General features: G+C 51.1%; 1 protein-coding gene across 1 annotated transcript in view; it reads right to left on the bottom strand.

The window, feature by feature from the left end:
* LOC148451034 (ADP-ribosylation factor-binding protein GGA1-like) overlaps positions 1–21,622 on the bottom strand; it is a gene marked incomplete at its 3' end in the record, with an annotated part of 127,456 nt that overhangs the window by 25,972 nt on the left and 79,862 nt on the right. Inside the window, exon 4 of the mRNA XM_088462353.1 lies at positions 2,419–2,517. Within this exon, the coding sequence (XP_088318479.1) occupies positions 2,419–2,517 (99 nt within the window). The remainder of the gene's footprint in view (positions 1–2,418; positions 2,518–21,622) is intronic.

Genomic DNA, 21,622 nt, shown 5'->3' on the forward strand with positions numbered 1-21,622 from the left:
AAATATATCCCATCCATTAACATTTGTTCCTTACTCAATCAACCTACCCGCCTATCATATTAGTCTTCATAATAATATAAATCTTATTTACATACCACACAGTAAATACTTAAGAGCCGTGAGTGCCATATTGATCTTTTTCCTCTGTTAAATTCATTGGGGATCCAGTCTAATGGCCGACAGTTACCATGGCTACATTCTCAGAATGCTAACAGTTAAGGTTAGGCGCAGTTGGGAGGGTTAGGAACTGGGGGGACGATCACTTGCGGCCAAACATACCAGAGCCCTTTCGTTGAATCAAATCTATCTTGAAAAGCAGCATTTTTCTGTTAGTAGCAGTTTTTAGGTCATTTCTGCATAAAGTAACATGGTTGGAATGGGCAGGGGGCATGACTGGCACTCACAGTGGAGGAGAGCTGTTGTCTATGGTTTATGTCATTTCTGCATAAAGTAACATGGTTGGAATGGGCAGGGGGCATGACTGGCACTCACAGTGGAGGAGAGCTGTTGTCTATAGTTTAGGTCATTTCTGCATAAAGTAACATGGTTGGAATGGGCAGGGGGCATGTGACTGGCACTCATAGTGGAGGAGAGCTGTTGTCTATGGTTTATGTCATTTCTGCATAAAGTAACATGGTTGGAATGGGCAGGGGGCATGACTGGCACTCACAGTGGAGGAGAGCTGTTGTCTATGGTTTATGTCATTTCTGCATAAAGTAACATGGTTGGAATGGGCAGGGGGCATGACTGGCACTCATAGTGGAGGAGAGCTGTTGTCTATGGTTTATGTCATTTCTGCATAAAGTAACATGGTTGGAATGGGCAGAGGGCATGACTGGCACTCATAGTGGAGGAGAGCTGTTGTCTATATTTTAGGTCATTTGTGCATAAAGTAACATGGTTGGAATGGGCAGGGGGCATGACTGGCACTCATAGTGGAGGAGAGCTGTTGTCTATATTTTAGGTCATTTCTGCATAAAGTAACATGGTTGGAATGGGCAGGGGGCATGACTGGCACTCACAGTGGAGGAGAGCTGTTGTCTATGGTTTAGGTCATTTCTGCATAAAGTAACATGGTTGGAATGGGCAGGGGGCATGACTGGCACTCACAGTGGAGGAGAGCTGTAGTCTATATTTTAGGTCATTTGTGCATAAAGTAACATGGTTGGAATGGGCAGGGGGCATGACTGGCACTCATAGTGGAGGAGAGCTGTTGTCTATGGTTTAGGTAATTTCTGCATAAAGTAACATGGTTGGAATGGGCAGGGGGATGACTGGCACTCATAGTGGAGGAGAGCTGTTGTCTATGGTTTATGTCATTTCTGCATAAAGTAACATGGTTGGAATGGGCAGAGGGCATGACTGGCACTCATAGTGGAGGAGAGCTGTTGTCTATGGTTTAGGTCATTTCTGCATAAAGTAACATGGTTGGATTGGGCAGGGGGCATGACTGGCACTCATAGTGGAGGAGAGCTGTTGTCTATATTTTAGGTCATTTCTGCATAAAGTAACATGGTTGGAATGGGCAGGGGGCATGACTGGCACTCATAGTGGAGGAGAGCTGTTGTCTATATTTTAGGTCATTTGTGCATAAAGTAACATGGTTGGAATGGGCAGGGGGCATGTGACTGGCACTCACAGTGGAGGAGAGCTGTTGTCTATGGTTTATGTCATTTCTGCATAAAGTAACATGGTTGGAATGGGCAGGGGGCATGACTGGCACTCACAGTGGAGGAGAGCTGTTGTCTATGGTTTATGTCATTTCTGCATAAAGTAACATGGTTGGAATGGGCAGAGGGCATGACTGGCACTCATAGTGGAGGAGAGCTGTTGTCTATGGTTTAGGTCATTTCTGCATAAAGTAACATGGTTGGAATGGGGAGGAGGCATGACTGGCACTCATAGTGGAGGAGAGCTGTTGTCTATGGTTTAGGTCATTTCTGCATAAAGTAACATGGTTGGAATGGGCAGGGGGCATGAGTGGCACTCACAGTGGAGGAGAGCTGTTGTCTATGGTTTAGGTAATTTGTGCATAAAGTAACATGGTTGGAATGGGCAGGGGGCATGACTGGCACTCATAGTGGAGGAGAGCTGTTGTCTATGGTTTAGGTAATTTCTGCATAAAGTAACATGGTTGGAATGGGCAGGGGGCATGACTGGCACTCATAGCGGAGGAGAGCTGTTGTCTATGGTTTAGGTCATTTCTGCATAAAGTAACATGGTTGGAATGGGCAGGGGGCATGAGTGGCACTCACAGTGGAGGAGAGCTGTTGTCTATGGTTTAGGTAATTTGTGCATAAAGTAACATGGTTGGAATGGGCAGGGGGCATGACTGGCACTCATAGTGGAGGAGAGCTGTTGTCTATGGTTTATGTTAGTGACACCTCAGACACAATTAGTTGTAGCCGTCACACTCACCTTAGGAGAAACAACTTTTATCAGCTCATTAAGGAAACGGAATTTCCCAACCTCGTTGTGAAATCTTTTGCCACAATTTTTCATACATGCTTCCAGTACCTGAAACAAAAACACCTGGAAATTTACAAAGTATCAGTGAAAAATACAAGAAAAATTAAAGATATGGTAAGAACTTAATTTGTTATCTCTCTTTCTACAAAGTCCATAGGGTCCACAGGGTGACCTTACGCAGTAAATTTTTCTCCCAGGATGCACTTGAGTCTCCCTCTATTCCTCGCCCCCGGGCCAGAGACACCTCAGTTTCGTAGCAAGCCAGAGGATAACAGAGGGAGAAGAAAGTCTGGAACACACAAGAATCACACTCTCACACAGAAGGAGACGGAAAACCGGCGACCAGAACGAAGCCCATCTGAAGCACAGATGCGTCAGGGTGGGTGCCCTGTGGACCCTATGGACTTCATAGAAAGAGAGATAAAGGTAAGTTCTTACCATATCTCAGGGTGACTTTGTGGATGTCCCAAAGCAGAACCTTCGAGGGTGGGGACACTCCTGTGCAGAGAGGAGAATCCACCACCCGAAAGGAAGTATCCTGAGAGGCAAAGGTATCAAAAGCATAATACTTCAAAAAAGTCTGGACAAAAGAACACGTGGCCGCCTTACAAAGCTGAACAGCCGAAGTGTCACGGCAAGCTGACCACGAAGGACCCACAGACCAAATAGAATGAGCATTGTGCAGCACTGGAAGGCCCTCATGAGTGTAAGCCTCAGAGATCGCCATGCGAAGCCATTAAGCCAAAGTTTGTTTATTGGCTGGCCAACCCTTCTTGTGGAAACCACAGAGTACAAACAAGTAGTCGGACTAAAGGGAACTGGTACGGTCCACATAAACCCTGAGGGCACATACCACATCCAATGAGGCCTCACCCGCCGAGAGATCTGGGGAATTAAAGGCCGGCACAACAATATCCTCATTAATGTGGAAACTAGAGACCACCTGAGGAGCGAGTCCGAAGCACCGCCCTGTCCTGGTGAAAACCAGAAATGGAGAATGACAAGAGAGAGCCCCCAAATCTGTCACTCTTCTGGCACGTGCAATAGGCAGAAGAAAAACTGCCTTAGTACTAAGCCATTTTAGATCAGAGTCCAGGGGTTCAAATGGAGGGCCCTGGAGAGGCAGAAGAACAACAGCCAAATCCCAAGGTGCCACAGGAGAAACAAATGGGGACTGAATGCGAAGGACCCCTTGTAGGAAAGTGCGGATATCAGGAAAAAGAGCGATCCTTAGCTGGAACCACACTGAAAGGGCAGAGACATGCACCTTCAGCGAAGCAAGGCGGAGACCAAGGCCCAAACCCGCCTGCAGGTAAGACAAAACTCTGGATATCCTAAACACTTGGGGGTCGTAACCTCTGGGACGACACCATTCAAAGTAGGTATGCCACACCCTGTGGTAAATTCTGGCAGAGGCAGGTTTTCGTGCTCTAAGCATGGTGTTAACCACAGAGCCAAAAAAACCCTTGGACCTTAGGAGGGATGTCTCAAGAGCCACGCTGTCAAAGACAGACGACCCAGGTCTGGGTAAAGACAAGGACCTTGAGACAACAGGTCCGGACGTTGATGCAACAGCAACAGAGTGTCGATGGAGAGACTCTGAAGATCTGAGTACCAGTGACGTCAGGGCCACACTGGAACCACCAGGAAGACAGTGCCTCCTTCATGTTTGAAGAAGGGAGACTGGAGGGAACAGGTAGGCAAACTGGAAGGTCCACTTGACTGACAGAGCGTCTACCAATAGAGCTTTGGCGTCTCTTGTCCTGGACCCGTACAATGGCATTTTGTGATTTTCTCGAGAGGCCATGAGGTCCACGTCCGGAAGGCCCCACTTGTCCACTAGGAGCTGAAACACTTCGTGGTGAAGAGACCATTCCCCGGGATGCACGTCGTGATGGCTGAGGAAGTCTGCTTCCCAATTGAGAACTCCTGGAATGAACACTGTCGATATGGCTGGTAAATGGCGTTCTGCCCATGTCAGGATGCTTGACACCTTTGTCATTGCCGCCCTGACTTCAAGTCCCTCCTTGATGGTTTATGTAAGCCACGGCCGTGGCATTTTCTGACTGAACTTGCACAGGCTTTCCGCGAAGTAGGAGTCTGGCTTGTTGCAGGGCCCTAAGACTGCCCAAAATTCCAATATGTTGATTGGTAGAGCAGACTCCCCTGCTGTCCACCGTCCCAGAAAGGAGTGTGTACCTGTCACTGCGCCCCAACCCCGGAGACTGGCATGTGTCATCAGAAGGACCCAGTTCGGAATCCAAAAGGTGCGCCCCCTGGTGAGGTGGACTGACTGCAGCCACCATGTTAGACGCGACCTCCAGAGAGAGCACCATTATTTGTGTCCTTATCCGATGGGGAAATCCAGCCCACCTGGAGAGGATCAATCTCTGCAGAGGCCGGGAATGAAATTGGGCATATTCCACCATGTCGAACGTCGATACCATGGATCCCAGTAACTGCATTGCTAAGTGGATGGACACTCGGCAACTGTGGAGGTATCTGCGCACTCGCGTCTGCAAAGTGGAGATCTTTTCTGTGGTCAGAAAAACCCTCTGCTGTTGTGAATCCAACAGAGCTCCCAGATGGAGCATCCTTTGTAATGGGATCAGGGAGGACTTCATGAAATTGATCAACAACCCTTGCAACTGAAGCACAGAAATAGTCAGCTGTAGGTGGTGGTGAAGTACCTCTGGAGACTCTGCCAACAGTAAAGAAGTCATCCAGGTATAACAGGCGGACCCCCTGCAGCCGCAGATGGGCTGCCATTACCGCCAGAATTTTGGTAAACACCCGAAGTGCAGTAGAGAGGCCAAACGGCAGAGCCTGAAACTGGAAATGTTGTTGTGACACAGCAAACGTGAGAAATCGCTGGTGAGCCGAAGCAATCGGGATATGCAGGTATGCATTCTGAATATCCAGTGACACCATAAAATCCCCAGGTTCCATAGCCAGTATGATGGAGTGTAGAGCTTCCATCCTGAACCGATGTACCCTGAGGAATTTGTTCAGGGACTTGAGATTGAGGATAGGTTGGTGGGATCCATTCGGTTTTTGAACCAGAAAAAGGCTGGAATAATATCCCGTTTCCCTCTGGGATAACGGGACCGGTACAATGACCCCTGCCTGAAGCAAGGACTGTACTGCCTCTTGAATTGCCAAGGCCTTGTCCTTGTTGGACAGGAGGCCTGTGCAGAAGAACTGATGGGGAGGCCTTCTGCGGAAAGAGAGGGCATAACCATGAGAGACCACTTCTCTTACCCAGGTGTCTGTGGTGGTCTGACACCAGTATTGGGCGAACCGAAGAAGTCGGCCTCCCACCCTGGGATCCCCCAGGGGGAAGCCTGCCCCGTCAGGCTGAGAGCTTGTCGTCAGGCTTGGCAGCAGGACGTCTCGCACTACAAGCTTGTTTCTTCGGCTTGGAAGTTTTTTTTTTTTTTTTTTAAGGTTGACAGCCTAGAAAAGTACTGAGCTTTAACCTTACCTGGGGCCCAAAAGGATGAGGTCCGAGACTCTGAGGGAGCAGGAGCAGAAGGCAGACAAGCTGACTTAGCTGTTGCCAATGTACCCACTATTTTATCCAAATCAGGGCTAAACAAAAACTTTACCGTTATAAGGTAAACACTCTAAGCCCTTCCGCATCTGCCCTCCAAGAGCGAAGCCACAGGGAGCTGCGAGCCGCAATGGAAATCCTGGCATTCAATAAGCTGACATTCAAAGCAGCCTTGATACTGGACATATATATATATATATATATATATATATATAGCGCAACAGAGACACACACGTGATCTGATTACAAATCAGAAATTCCCTACTGGACTTAGGGTTTATCAAAATCAGGAGCACTGTGTCTCCAAATATAATAAATATAACGTATTATACATCTTTCCCTCTGCTTTTCATTTATCTTTTTTCACCAAGGTGGCCACAAGTTAATGCACCACGCACCTAGTGTAGCGCTTAGCTTAAAAACCTAATACCATTACACCAAACTAGGCGAGTGTGGACACCTCGCAAGCTGAGCTGCTCCTATAGGACCAATATATTACAGAATTCCCTAAGAGTGCTGTTGCATACACCCTATAGCACATCCAAGGCAGCCTCATTAATATAGGTAGCTGAATCTTGGAGGTTACCCACTAGATTCAACTGTTCCCTGGTAGCATCCGAAGACAAAGAGTTTTCCAAGGTTTTAGCCCAACATTCCATAGCCCGAGCCACCCAGCAGATAGCCGGCATGGCCAGTCTGCACGCAGCACCAGAAAGGGAATAAATGGATTTCAGTCAAACCTCCACCTTCGTATCTGTGGTATCGTTCAGAGACAACATGGAAGGCATAGGGAGGGTCGCGCTTTTAACCAAGCGCATCTCATGAGAATCAACCGCTGGCGAGGTTTCCCATTTAGTAAAACAGTCTTCAGCAAAAGGGTAAGCATAAGCCAGGCGTTTCTGCGGCTGGTAACGCTTTCCAGGTGTTTTCCATGCCACTTCCAGGTGGTCCACCAGCTGGTCAGACAATGGGAATATTGCGGCGGTCACCTTCACATTCTTAAAAAAAGGCATGCCTGAAAGCTTGTATCAGATCCGGAATATACATTTTTGACCTAGCCTCCATCTCACGTGTAGCGGACACTGAGACATCCAGGAGCAAAAAAAAAAATCTTTTAGCCGGTCTACTTTGGGGTGCCTCCCCCTGACGCACCTCAGCCACACTCTGCAATGCATTGGGAATCGTATTAACTCTCACTGCCAGACACGGTGAGGAGGATACCGGTATACTGTATGTGACCCATCACTCTCACTGCCAGACATGGTGAGGAGGATACCGGTATACTGTATGTGACCCATCACTCTCACTGCCAGACATGGTGAGGAGGATACAGGTATACTGTATGTGACCCATCACTCTCACTGCCAGACACGGTGAAGAGGATACCAGTATACTGTATGTGACCCATCACTCTCACTGCCAGCCACGGAGAAGAGGATACCGGCATACTGTATGTGACCCACCACTCTGACTACCAGACATGGTGAAGAGAATACCGGTATACTGTATGAGACCCATCACTCTCACTACCAGACACGGTGAGGAGGAGGATACCAGTATACTGTATGTGACCCATCACTCTCACTACCAGACATGGAGAGGAGGATACCAGTATACTGTTTGTGACCCATCACTCTCACTACCAGACATGGTGGAGAGGATACCGGTATACTGTATGTGACCCATCACTCTCACTACCAGACATGGTGGAGAATATACCAGTATACTGTATGTGACCCATCACCCTCACTACCAGACATGGAGAGGAGGATACCAGTATACTGTATGTGACCCATCACTCTCACTACCAGACATGGTGGAGAGGATACCGGTATACTGTATGTGACCCATCACTCTCACTGCCAGACATGGTGAGGAGGATACCGGTATACTGTATGTGACCCATCACTCTCACTGCCAGACATGGGGGAGAGGATACCAGTATACTGTATGTGACCCATCACTCTCACTGCCAGACATGGTGAGGAGGAAGATACCAGTATACTGTATGTGACCCATCACTCTCACTGCCAGACCTGGTGAGGAGGATACCAGTATACTGTATGTGACCCATCACTCTCACTGCCAGACATGGTGAGGAGGATACCAGTATACTGTATGTGACCCATCACTCTCACTGCCAGACATGGGGGAGAGGATACCAGTATACTGTATGTGACCCATCACTCTCACTACCAGACATGGTGAGGAGGATACCGGTATACTGTATGTGACCCATCACTCTCACTACCAGACATGGTGAAGAGGATACCAGAATACTGTATGTGACTCATCACTCTCACTACCAGACATGGTGAGGAGGATACCAGTATACTGTATGTGACCCATCACTCTCACTACCAGACATGGAGAAGAGGATACCGGTATACTGTATGTGACCCATCACTCTCACTGCCAGACACGGTGAGGAGGATACCGGTATACTGTATGTGACCCATCACTCTCACTGCCAGACATGGGGGAGAGGATACCAGTATACTGTATGTGACCCATCACTCTCACTGCCAGACATGGTGAGGAGGAAGATACCAGTATACTGTATGTGACCCATCACTCTCACTGCCAGACCTGGTGAGGAGGATACCAGTATACTGTATGTGACCCATCACTCTCACTACCAGACCTGGTGAGGAGGATACCAGTATACTGTATGTGACCCATCACTCTCACTACCAGACCTGGTGAGGAGGATACCAGTATACTGTATGTGACCCATCACTCTCACTACCAGACATGGGGGAGAGGATACCAGTATACTGTATGTGACCCATCACTCTCACTACCAGACACGGTGAGGAGGATACCAGTATACTGTATGTGACCCATCACTCTCACTACCAGACATGGGGGAGAGGATACCAGTATACTGTATGTGACCCATCACTCTCACTACCAGACATGGTGTGGAGGAGGATACCAGTATACTGTATGTGACCCATCACTCTCACTGCCAGACATGGTGAGGAGGATACCGGTATACTGTATGTGACCCATCACTCTCACTGCCAGACATGGTGAGGAGGATACCAGAATACTGTATGTGACCCATCACTCTCACTACCAGACATGGTGAGGAGGATACCGGTATACTGTATGTGACCCATCACTCTCACTACCAGACATGGTGAGGAGGAGGATACCAGTATACTGTATGTGATTCATCACTCTCACTACCAGACATGGTGAAGAGGATACCAGAATACTGTATGTGACCCATCACTCTCACTACCAGACATGGTGAGGAGGATACCAGTATACTGTATGTGACCCATCACTCTCACTGCCAGACATGGTGAGGAGGATACCAGAATACTGTATGAGACCCATCACTCTCACTACCAGACATGGTGAGGAGGATACCAGTATACTGTATGTGACCCATCACTCTCACTACCAGACATGGTGAGGAGGATACCAGTATACTGTATGTGACCCATCACTCTCACTACCAGACATGGAGAAGAGGATACCGGTATACTGTATGTGACCCATCACTCTCACTGCCAGACACGGTGAGGAGGATACCGGTATACTGTATGTGACCCATCACTCTCACTGCCAGACATGGGGGAGAGGATACCAGTATACTGTATGTGACCCATCACTCTCACTGCCAGACATGGTGAGGAGGAAGATACCAGTATACTGTATGTGACCCATCACTCTCACTGCCAGACCTGGTGAGGAGGATACCAGTATACTGTATGTGACCCATCACTCTCACTGCCAGACATGGTGAGGAGGAAGATACCAGTATACTGTATGTGACCCATCACTCTCACTGCCAGACCTGGTGAGGAGGATACCAGTATACTGTATGTGACCCATCACTCTCACTGCCAGACATGGTGAGGAGGATACCAGTATACTGTATGTGACCCATCACTCTCACTGCCAGACATGGGGGAGAGGATACCAGTATACTGTATGTGACCCATCACTCTCACTACCAGACATGGTGAGGAGGATACCGGTATACTGTATGTGACCCATCACTCTCACTACCAGACATGGTGAGGAGGAGGATACCAGTATACTGTATGTGATTCATCACTCTCACTACCAGACATGGTGAAGAGGATACCAGAATACTGTATGTGACTTATCACTCTCACTACCAGACATGGTGAGGAGGATACCAGTATACTGTATGTGACCCATCACTCTCACTACCAGACATGGAGAAGAGGATACCGGTATACTGTATGTGACCCATCACTCTCACTGCCAGACACGGTGAGGAGGATACCGGTATACTGTATGTGACCCATCACTCTCACTGCCAGACATGGGGGAGAGGATACCAGTATACTGTATGTGACCCATCACTCTCACTGCCAGACATGGTGAGGAGGAAGATACCAGTATACTGTATGTGACCCATCACTCTCACTGCCAGACCTGGTGAGGAGGATACCAGTATACTGTATGTGACCCATCACTCTCACTACCAGACCTGGTGAGGAGGATACCAGTATACTGTATGTGACCCATCACTCTCACTACCAGACATGGTGTGGAGGAGGATACCAGTATACTGTATGTGACCCATCACTCTCACTACCAGACATGGGGGAGAGGATACCAGTATACTGTATGTGACCCATCACTCTCACTACCAGACACGGTGAGGAGGATACCAGTATACTGTATGTGACCCATCACTCTCACTACCAGACATGGGGGAGAGGATACCAGTATACTGTATGTGACCCATCACTCTCACTACCAGACATGGTGTGGAGGAGGATACCAGTATACTGTATGTGACCCATCACTCTCACTGCCAGACATGGTGAGGAGGATACCGGTATACTGTATGTGACCCATCACTCTCACTGCCAGACATGGTGAGGAGGATACCAGAATACTGTATGTGACCCATCACTCTCACTACCAGACATGGTGAGGAGGATACCGGTATACTGTATGTGACCCATCACTCTCACTACCAGACATGGTGAGGAGGAGGATACCAGTATACTGTATGTGATTCATCACTCTCACTACCAGACATGGTGAAGAGGATACCAGAATACTGTATGTGACCCATCACTCTCACTACCAGACATGGTGAGGAGGATACCAGTATACTGTATGTGACCCATCACTCTCACTGCCAGACATGGTGAGGAGGATACCAGAATACTGTATGAGACCCATCACTCTCACTACCAGACATGGTGAGGAGGATACCAGTATACTGTATGTGACCCATCACTCTCACTACCAGACATGGAGAAGAGGATACCGGTATACTGTATGTGACCCATCACTCTCACTGCCAGACACGGTGAGGAGGATACCGGTATACTGTATGTGACCCATCACTCTCACTGCCAGACATGGGGGAGAGGATACCAGTATACTGTATGTGACCCATCACTCTCACTGCCAGACCTGGTGAGGAGGATACCAGTATACTGTATGTGACCCATCACTCTCACTACCAAACCTGGTGAGGAGGATACCAGTATACTGTATGTGACCCATCACTCTCACTACCAGACCTGGTGAGGAGGATACCAGTATACTGTATGTGACCCATCACTCTCACTACCAGACATGGGGGAGAGGATACCAGTATACTGTATGTGACCCATCACTCTCACTACCAGACATGGTGAGGAGGATACCGGTATACTGTATGTGACCCATCACTCTCACTACCAGACATGGTGAGGAGGAGGATACCAGTATACTGTATGTGACCCATCACTCTCACTACCAGACCTGGTGAGGAGGATACCGGTATACTGTATGTGACCCATCACTCTCACTACCAGACATGGGGGAGAGGATACCGGCATACTGTATGTGACCCATCACCCTCACTACCAGACACGGTGAGGAGGAGGATACCAGTATACTGTATGTGACCCATCACTCTCACTACCAGACATGGGGGAGAGGATACCGGCATACTGTATGTGACCCATCACTCTCACTACCAGAGACGGTGAGGAGGAGGATACCGGTATACTGTATGTGACCCATCACTCTCACTACCAGACACGGTGAGGAGGATACCAGTATACTGTATGTGACCCATCACTCTCACTACCAGACCTGGTGAGGAGGATACCGGTATACTGTATGTGACCCATCACTCTCACTACCAGACATGGGGGAGAGGATACCGGCATACTGTATGTGACCCATCACCCTCACTACCAGACACGGTGAGGAGGAGGATACCAGTATACTGTATGTGACCCATCACTCTCACTACCAGACATGGGGGAGAGGATACCGGCATACTGTATGTGACCCATCACTCTCACTACCAGACACGGTGAGGAGGAGGATACCGGTATACTGTATGTGACCCATCACTCTCACTACCAGACACGGTGAGGAGGATACCAGTATACTGTATGTGACCCATCACTCTCACTGCCAGACCTGGTGAGGAGGATACCAGTATACTGTATGTGACCCATCACTCTCACTACCAGACATGGGGGAGAGGATACCAGTATACTGTATGTGACCCATCACTCTCACTGCCAGACCTGGTGAGGAGGAAGATACCAGTATACTGTATGTGACCCATCACTCTCACTGCCAGACCTGGTGAGGAGGATACCAGTATACTGTATGTGACCCATCACTCTCACTGCCAGACATGGGGGAGAGGATACCAGTATACTGTATGTGACCCATCACTCTCACTGCCAGACATGGTGAGGAGGAAGATACCAGTATACTGTATGTGACCCATCACTCTCACTGCCAGACCTGGTGAGGAGGATACCGGTATACTGTATGTGACCCATCACTCTCACTGCCAGACATGGTGAGGAGGATACCAGTATACTGTATGTGACCCATCACTCTCACTACCAGACATGGGGGAGAGGATACCAGTATACTGTATGTGACCCATCATTCTCACTGCCAGACATGGTGAGGAGGATACCGGTATACTGTATGTGACCCATCACTCTCACTACCAGACATGGGGGAGAGGATACCGGTATACTGTATGTGACCCATCACTCTCACTACCAGACATGGTGAGGAGGATACCAGTATACTGTATGTGACCCATCACTCTCACTACCAGACATGGGGGAGAGGATACCGGTATACTGTATGTGACCCATCACCCTCACTACCAGACATGGTGAGGAGGATACCAGTATACTGTATGTGACCCATCACTCTCACTACCAGACATGGGGGAGAGGATACCGGTATACTGTATGTGACCCATCACCCTCACTACCAGACATGGTGAGGAGGAGGATACCAGTATACTGTATGTGACCCATCACTCTCACTACCAGACATGGAGAGGAGGATACCAGTATACTGTATGTGACCCATCACCCTCACTACCAGACATGGTGAGGAGGAGGATACCAGTATACTGTATGTGACCCATCACCCTCACTACCAGACATGGTGAGGAGGATACCAGTATACTGTATGTGACCCATCACTCTCACTACCAGACATGGGGGAGAGGATACCAGTATACTGTATGTGACCCATCACTCTCACTACCAGACATGGTGTGGAGGAGGATACCGGCATACTGTATGTGACCCATCACTCTCACTACCAGACATGGTGAGGAGGAGGATACCAGTATACTGTATGTGACCCATCACTCTCACTACCAGACATGGGGGAGATGATACCGGCATACTGTATGTGACCCATCACTCTCACTACCAGACATGGGGGAGATGATACCGGCATACTGTATGTGACCGATCACTCTCACTACCAGACACGGTGAGGAGGATACCGGTATACTGTATGTGACCCATCACTCTCACTGCCAGACATGGAGAGGAGGATACCAGTATACTGTATGTGACCCATCACTCTCACTACCAGACACGGTGAGGAGGATACCGGTATACTGTATGTGACCCATCACTCTCACTGCCAGACATGGAGAGGAGGATACCGGTATACTGTATGTGACCCATCACTCTCACTACCAGACATGGTGAGGAGGATACCGGTATACTGTATGTAACCCATCACTCTCACTACCAGACATGGTGAGGAGGATACCGGTATACTGTATGTAACCCATCACTCTCACTACCAGACATGGTGAAGAGGATATTGGTATACTGTATGTGACCCATCACTCTCACTACCAGACATGGAGAAGAGGATACCAGTATACTGTATGTGACCCATCACTCTCACTACCAGACATGGAGAAGAGGATACCAGTATACTGTATGTGACCCATCACTCTCACTGCCAGACATGGAGAAGAGGATACCAGTATACTGTATGTGACCCATCACTCTCACTACCAGACATGGAGAAGAGGATACCGGTATACTGTATGTGACCAATTACTCTCACTACCAGACACGGTGGAGAGGATACCAGTATACTGTATGTGACCCATCACTCTCACTGCCAGACATGGTGAGGAGGATACCAGTATACTGTATGTGAACCATCACTCTCACTGCCAGACATGGTGAGGAGGATACCAGTATACTGTATGTGACCCATCACTCTCACTACCAGACATGGTGAGGAGGATACCAGTATACTGTATGTGACCCATCACTCTCACTACCAGACACGGTGGAGAGGATACCAGTATACTGTATGTGACCCATCACACAGAATAACATACTGTGAGGCTGCACCCTGGCAACACCTGTATTAGGGCTCAGTGAGAAAAACAGACACAGGGAAAGTAAAATGGCTTACAGAAGAAAGTGAAAATCAGACAGACAGCGCTAGCATAAAGTTACATACAATGCAGAATAAATAACTCCTGCACTTACTGGCACTACCAATCAACTACACAGATTTAGCGTCTGGTAGGATAAAGTGCTACGTACACTGACCACTTCCAGGAGGAGAGGTATGTAGGGAGACCCGGGCTCCGCACCGCCTGTGTGACTCAGCCAGGAGGAAATGGCCGCCGGAGACCTCTGAGGGGCAGATGCGGAGGAGGAGAGCTGCCACAGCCCAGCCAGACCGCGCTGGAAAGGCGCGCTGTGCAGCATGGAGGAGTCGGCTGTTGCACAGGGAAGGCAGCCTCCCCTGGGACACTGGAGCATATTCAGTTATCACTTCAGCCCGCTGTCCCTGGTGGTCTAGTGGAAGCGTAGGACTCAGTGCCTGGCTCCACATGCTCTCAGCCGCAGGGAGTCCCCATCCCTGAGGGAAAAGGACTGCGTCTCAGTGGGTCACCACCGTGATGACCCGCTGCTTACCTTACTCCGTAGCGCCAGGCCGCAGACCAGGGATCCATACCGGTGTCTCGGCGCCAGTGGCTGACAGAGCAGCAGGGCGGACATCCCCTGGACTGTCGGCAGTCGAATTAAGAGCAATAAAAATAACAAACTCTTCAGGGGCTGAAGGCCGGGCAGTCAACGAAACGGAGGTGCCTCTGGCCCGGGGGCGGGGTATAGAGGGAGACCCAAGCGCATCCTGGGAGAAAAATTTTCTGCATAAGGTGCCCAGATGACACTCTGTGAACCCCTTTGGACCCTGAAGTAGAAATGAGAGTAAAGTTATGGGGGAATTAGCCATCACCTGTAACATTTCAGCAGAGTCACATGAATCTTGTAGTATGACCAGTAAATGGCTAGGGAACGAAACAAAGCAACGGCTAATGGAAACAGTGACAAGAAGCCAGTGGGCCTGATCCTGACGTGGGAGCGATTTGTTTCTTCTGTGCATGCCCAGCATCCGTATGGAAAGTCGGAGTTGCGAATGAGGCGCACGGGAGATGCACAGTCTCAGAAACGTTTTCAAAATGTAGTGGGCGATCCTGAGCGGCAAAAGGGAGCTAAGTGGTTGCAGGGAGATGGTCCGTCTTATGGGCGTGTTATGGGCGTGTTATTAAATGTCGCTGATAGTGGTTACATACAGAGACACAGAATCGTTCACATAGGAGGCCATATTCAAAAGTATGATCTGCTCCTGCCGCGGAGCTGGTGCAGCGACCGTTGATGCATCCAAAGCACCAAGGAGTATGTAAGCATCTAAAGAGGGCGTCTCAGTCCTTGCACATGCAGAAGTACACCAGGGGAGGACGTAGCGGTATCAGCACAATGGCACAGGAGACACAGGGACGTATACCAGGGGAGGACGTAGCGGTATCAGTACAATGGCACAGGAGAAACAGGGACGTACACCAGGGGAGGACGTAGCGGTATCAGTACAATGGCACAGGAGAAAAAGGGACGTACACCAGGGGAGGACGTAGCGGTATCAGCACAATGGCATAGGAGACACACGGACGTACACCAGGGAAGGGCGTAGCGGTATCAGCACAATGGCACAGGAGACACACGGACGTACACCAAGGGAGGACGTAGCGGTATCAGCACAATGGCACAGGAGACACAGGGACGTACACCAGGGGAGGACGTAGCGGTATTAGCACAATGGCACAGGAGACACACGGACGTACACCAGGGAAGGACGTAGCGGTATCAGCACAATGGCACAGGGACGTACACCAGGGAAGGACGTAGCCGTATCAGCACAATGGCACAGGAGAAACAGGGACGTACACCAGGGGAGGACGTAGCGGTATCAGCACAATGGCACAGGAGACACAGGGACGTACACCAGGGGAGGACGTAGCGTTATCAGCACAATGGCACAGGAGACACAGGGACGTACACCAGGGAAGGACGTAGCGGTATCAGCACAATGGCACAGGAGACACAGGGACGTACACCAGGGGAGGACGTAGCGGTATCAGCACAATGGCACAGGAGACACAGGGACGTACACCAGGGGAGGACGTAGCGGTATCAGTATAATGGCACAGGAGACACAGGGACGTACACCAGGGGAGGACGTAGCGGTATCAGCACAATGGCACAGGAGACACACGGACGTACACCAGGGGAGGACGTAGCGGTCGTAGCGGTATCAGCACAATGGCACAGGAGACACAGGGACGTACACCAGGGGAGGACGTAGCGGTATCAGCACAATGGCACAGGAGACACAGGGACGTACACCAGGGGAGGACGTAGCAGTATCAGCACAATGGCACAGGAGACACAGGGACGTACACCAGGGAAGGACGTAGCCGTATCAGCACAATGGCACAGGAGAAACAGGGACGTACACCAGGGGAGGACGTAGCGGTCGTAGCGGTATCAGCACAATGGCACAGGAGACACAGGGACGTACACCAGGGGAGGACGTAGCGGTATCAGCACAATGGCACAGGAGACACACGGAAGTACACCAGGGGAGGACGTAGCGGTCGTAGCGGTATCAGCACAATGGCACAGGAGACACAGGGACGTACACCAGAGGAGGACGTAGCGGTATCAGCACAATGGCACAGGAGACACAGGGACGTACACCAGGGGAGGACGTAGCAGTATCAGCACAATGGCACAGGAGACACAGGGACGTACACCAGGGAAGGACGTAGCCGTATCAGCACAATGGCACAGGAGAAACAGGGACGTACACCAGGGGAGGACGTAGCGGTATCAGCACAATGGCACAGGAGACACAGGGACGTACACCAGGGGAGGACGTAGCGGTATCAGCACAATGGCACAGGAGACACAGGGACGTACACCAGGGGAGGACATAGCGGTATCAGCACAATGGCACAGGAGACACAGGGACGTACACCAGGGAAGGACGTAGCGGTATCAGTAATAATGGCACAGGAGACACACGGACGTACACCAAGGGAGGACGTAGCGGTATCAGCACAATGGCACAGGAGACACAGGGACGTACACCAGGGGAGGACGTAGCGGTATCAGCACAATGGCACAGGGACGTACACCAGGGGAGGACGTAGCGGTATCAGCACAATGGCACAGGAGACACAGGGACGTACATCAGGGGAGGACGTAGCGGTATCAGCACAATGGCAGAGGAGACACACGGACGTACACCAGGGGAGGCCGTAGCGGTATCAGCACAATGGCACAGGAGACACAGGGACGTACACCAGGGGAGGACGTAGCGGTATCAGCACAATGGCACAGGAGACACAGGGACGTACACCAGGGGAGGACGTAGCGGTATCAGCACAATGGCACAGGAGACACAGGGACATACACCAACGGAGGACGTAGCGGTATCAGCACAATGGCACAGGAGACAAACGGACGTACACCAGGGGAGGACGTAGCGGTATCAGCACAATGGCACAGGAGACACAGGGACATACACCAACGGAGGACGTAGCGGTATCAGCACAATAGCACAGGAGACACAGGGACGTACACCAGGGAAGGACGTAGCGGTATCAGCACAATGGCACAGGAGACACAGGGACGTACACCAGGGAAGGACGTAGCGGTATCAGCACAATGGCACAGGAGACACAGGGACGTCCACCAGGGGAGAATGTAGCGGTATCAGTACAATAGCACAGGAGACACAGGGACGTACACCAGGGAAGGACGTAGCGGTATCAGCACAATGGCACAGGAGACACAGGGACGTACACCAGGGGAGGACGTAGCGGTATCAGCACAATAGCACAGGAGACACAGGGACGTACACCAGGGGAGGACGTAGCGGTATCAGCACAATGGCAGAGGAGACAAAGGGACGTACACCAGGGAAGGACGTAGCGGTATCAGCACAATGGCATAGGAGACACACGGACGTACACCAGGGAAGGACGTAGCGGTATCAGCACAATGGCACAGGAGACACACGGACGTACACCAAGGGAGGACGTAGCGCTATCAGCACAATGGCACAGGAGACACAGGGACGTACACCAGCGGAGGACGTAGCGGTATTAGCACAATGGCACAGGAGACACACGGACGTACACCAGGGAAGGACGAAGCGGTATCACCACAATGGCACAGGAGACACAGGGACGTACACCAGGGGAGGACGTAGCGGTATCAGCACAATGGCACAGGAGACACACGGACGTACACCAGGGGAGGACGTAGCGGTATCAGCATAATGGCACAGGAGACACAGGGACGTACACCAGGGAAGGGATTGTAACGGTATCAGCACAAGGGCACAGGAGACACAGGGACGTACACCAGGGGAGAACGTAGCGGTATCAGTACAATGGCACAGGAGACACAGGGACGTACACCAGGGGAGGACGTAGCAGTATCAGCACAATGGCACAGGAGACACGGGGACGTACACCAGGGAAGGACGTAGCCGTATCAGCACAATGGCACAGGAGACACACGGACGTACACCAGGGGAGGACGTAGCGGTATCAGCACAATGGCACAGGAGACACACGGACGTACACCAGGGGAGGACGTAGCGGTATCAGCACAATGGCACAGGAGACACAGGGACGTACACCAGGGAAGGGATTGTAACGGTATCAGCACAATGGCACAGGAGACACAGGGACGTACACCAGGGGAGGACGTAGCGGTATCAGCACAATGGCACAGGAGACACAGGGACGTACACCAGGGGAGGACGTAGCGGTATCAGCACAATGGCACAGGAGACACACGGACGTACACCAGGGAAGGACGTAGCGGTATCAGCACAATGGCACAGGAGACACACGGACGTACACCAGGGAAGGACGTAGCGGTATCAGCACAATGGCACAGGAGACACACGGACGTACACCAAGGGAGGACGTAGCGGTATCAGCACAATGGCACAGGAGACACAGGGACGTACACCAGGGGAGGACGTAGCGGTATCAGCACAATGGCACAGGGACGTACACCAGGGGAGGACGTAGCGGTATCAGCACAATGGCACAAGAGACACAGGGACGTACATCAGGGGAGGACGTAGCGGTATCAGCACAATGGCAGAGGAGACACACGGACGTCCACCAGGGGAGAACGTAGCGGTATCAGCACAATGGCACAGGAGACACAGGGACATACACCAGGGGAGGACGTAGCGGTATCAGCACAATGGCACAGGAGACACAGGGACATACACCAACGGAGGACGTAGCGGTATCAGCACAATGGCACAGGAGACACACGGACGTACACCAGGGGAGGACGTAGCGGTATCAGCACAATGGCACAGGAGACACAGGGACGTCCACCAGGGGAGAACGTAGCGGTATCAGTACAATAGCACAGGAGACACAAGGACGTACACCAGGGAAGGACGTAGCGGTATCAGCACAATGGCACAGGAGACACAGGGACGTACACCAGGGGAGGACGTAGCGGTATCAGCACAATAGCACAGGAGACACAGGGACGTACAGCAGGGGAGGACGTAGCGGTATCAGCACAATGGCAGAGGAGACACAGAGACGTACACCAGGGGAGGACGTAGCGGTATCAGCACAATGGCAGAGGAGACACAGGGACGTACACCAGGGAAGGACGTAGCGGTATCAGCACAATGGCACAGGAGACACAGGGACGTACACCAGGGGAGGACGTAGCGGTATCAGCACAATGGCACAGGAGACACAGGGACGTACACCAGGGGAGGACGTAGCGGTATCAGTATAATGGCAGAGGAGACACAGGGACGTACACCAGGGAAGGACGTAGCGGTATCAGTAATAATGGCACAGGAGACACACGGACGTACACCAGGGAAGGACGTAGCGGTATCAGCACAATGGCACAGGAGACACAGGGACGTAAACCAGGGGAGGACGTAGCGGTATCAGCACAATGGCACAGGAGACACACGGACGTACACCAGGGAAGGACGTAGCGGTATCAGCACAATGGCACAGGAGACACACGGACGTACACCAAGGGAGGACGTAGCGGTATCAGCACAATGGCACAGGAGACACAGGGACGTACACCAGGGGAGGACGTAGCGGTATCAGCACAATGGCACAGGGACGTACACCAGGGGAGGACGTAGCGGTATCAGCACAATGGCACAAGAGACACAGGGACGTACATCAGGGGAGGACGTAGCGGTATCAGCACAATGGCAGAGGAGACACACGGACGTACACCAGGGGAAGACGTAGCGGTATCAGCACAATGGCACAGGAGACACAGGGACGTACACCAGGGGAGGACGTAGCGGCATCAGCACAATGGCACAGGAGACACAGGGACGTACACCAGGGGAGGACGTAGCGGTATCAGCACAATGGCACAGGAGACACAGGGACATACACCAACGGAGGACGTAGCGGTATCAGCACAATGGCACAGGAGACACACGGACGTACACCAGGGGAGGACGTAGCGGTATCAGCACAATGGCACAGGAGACACAGGGACGTCCACCAGGGGAGAACGTAGCGGTATCAGTACAATGGCACAGGAGACACAGGGACGTACACCAGGGAAGGACGTAGCGGTATCAGCACAATGGCACAGGAGACACAGGGACGTACACCAGGGGAGGACGTAGCGGTATCAGCACAATAGCACAGGAGACACAGGGACGTACAGCAGGGGAGGACGTAGCAGTATCAGCACAATGGCAGAGGAGACACAGGGACGTACACCAGGGGAGGACGTAGCGGTATCAGCACAATGGCACAGGAGACACAGGGACGTACACCAGGGGAGGACGTAGCGGTATCAGCACAATGGCACAGGAGACACAGGGACGTACACCAGGGGAGGACGTAGCGGTATCAGCACAATGGCACAGGAGACACAGGGACGTACACCAGGGGAGGAC

The sequence above is a fragment of the Taudactylus pleione genome, unplaced genomic scaffold (genome assembly GCF_031769625.1).
Source record: "Taudactylus pleione unplaced genomic scaffold, aTauple2 ptg001203l, whole genome shotgun sequence".
NCBI lineage: Eukaryota > Metazoa > Chordata > Amphibia > Anura > Myobatrachidae > Taudactylus > Taudactylus pleione.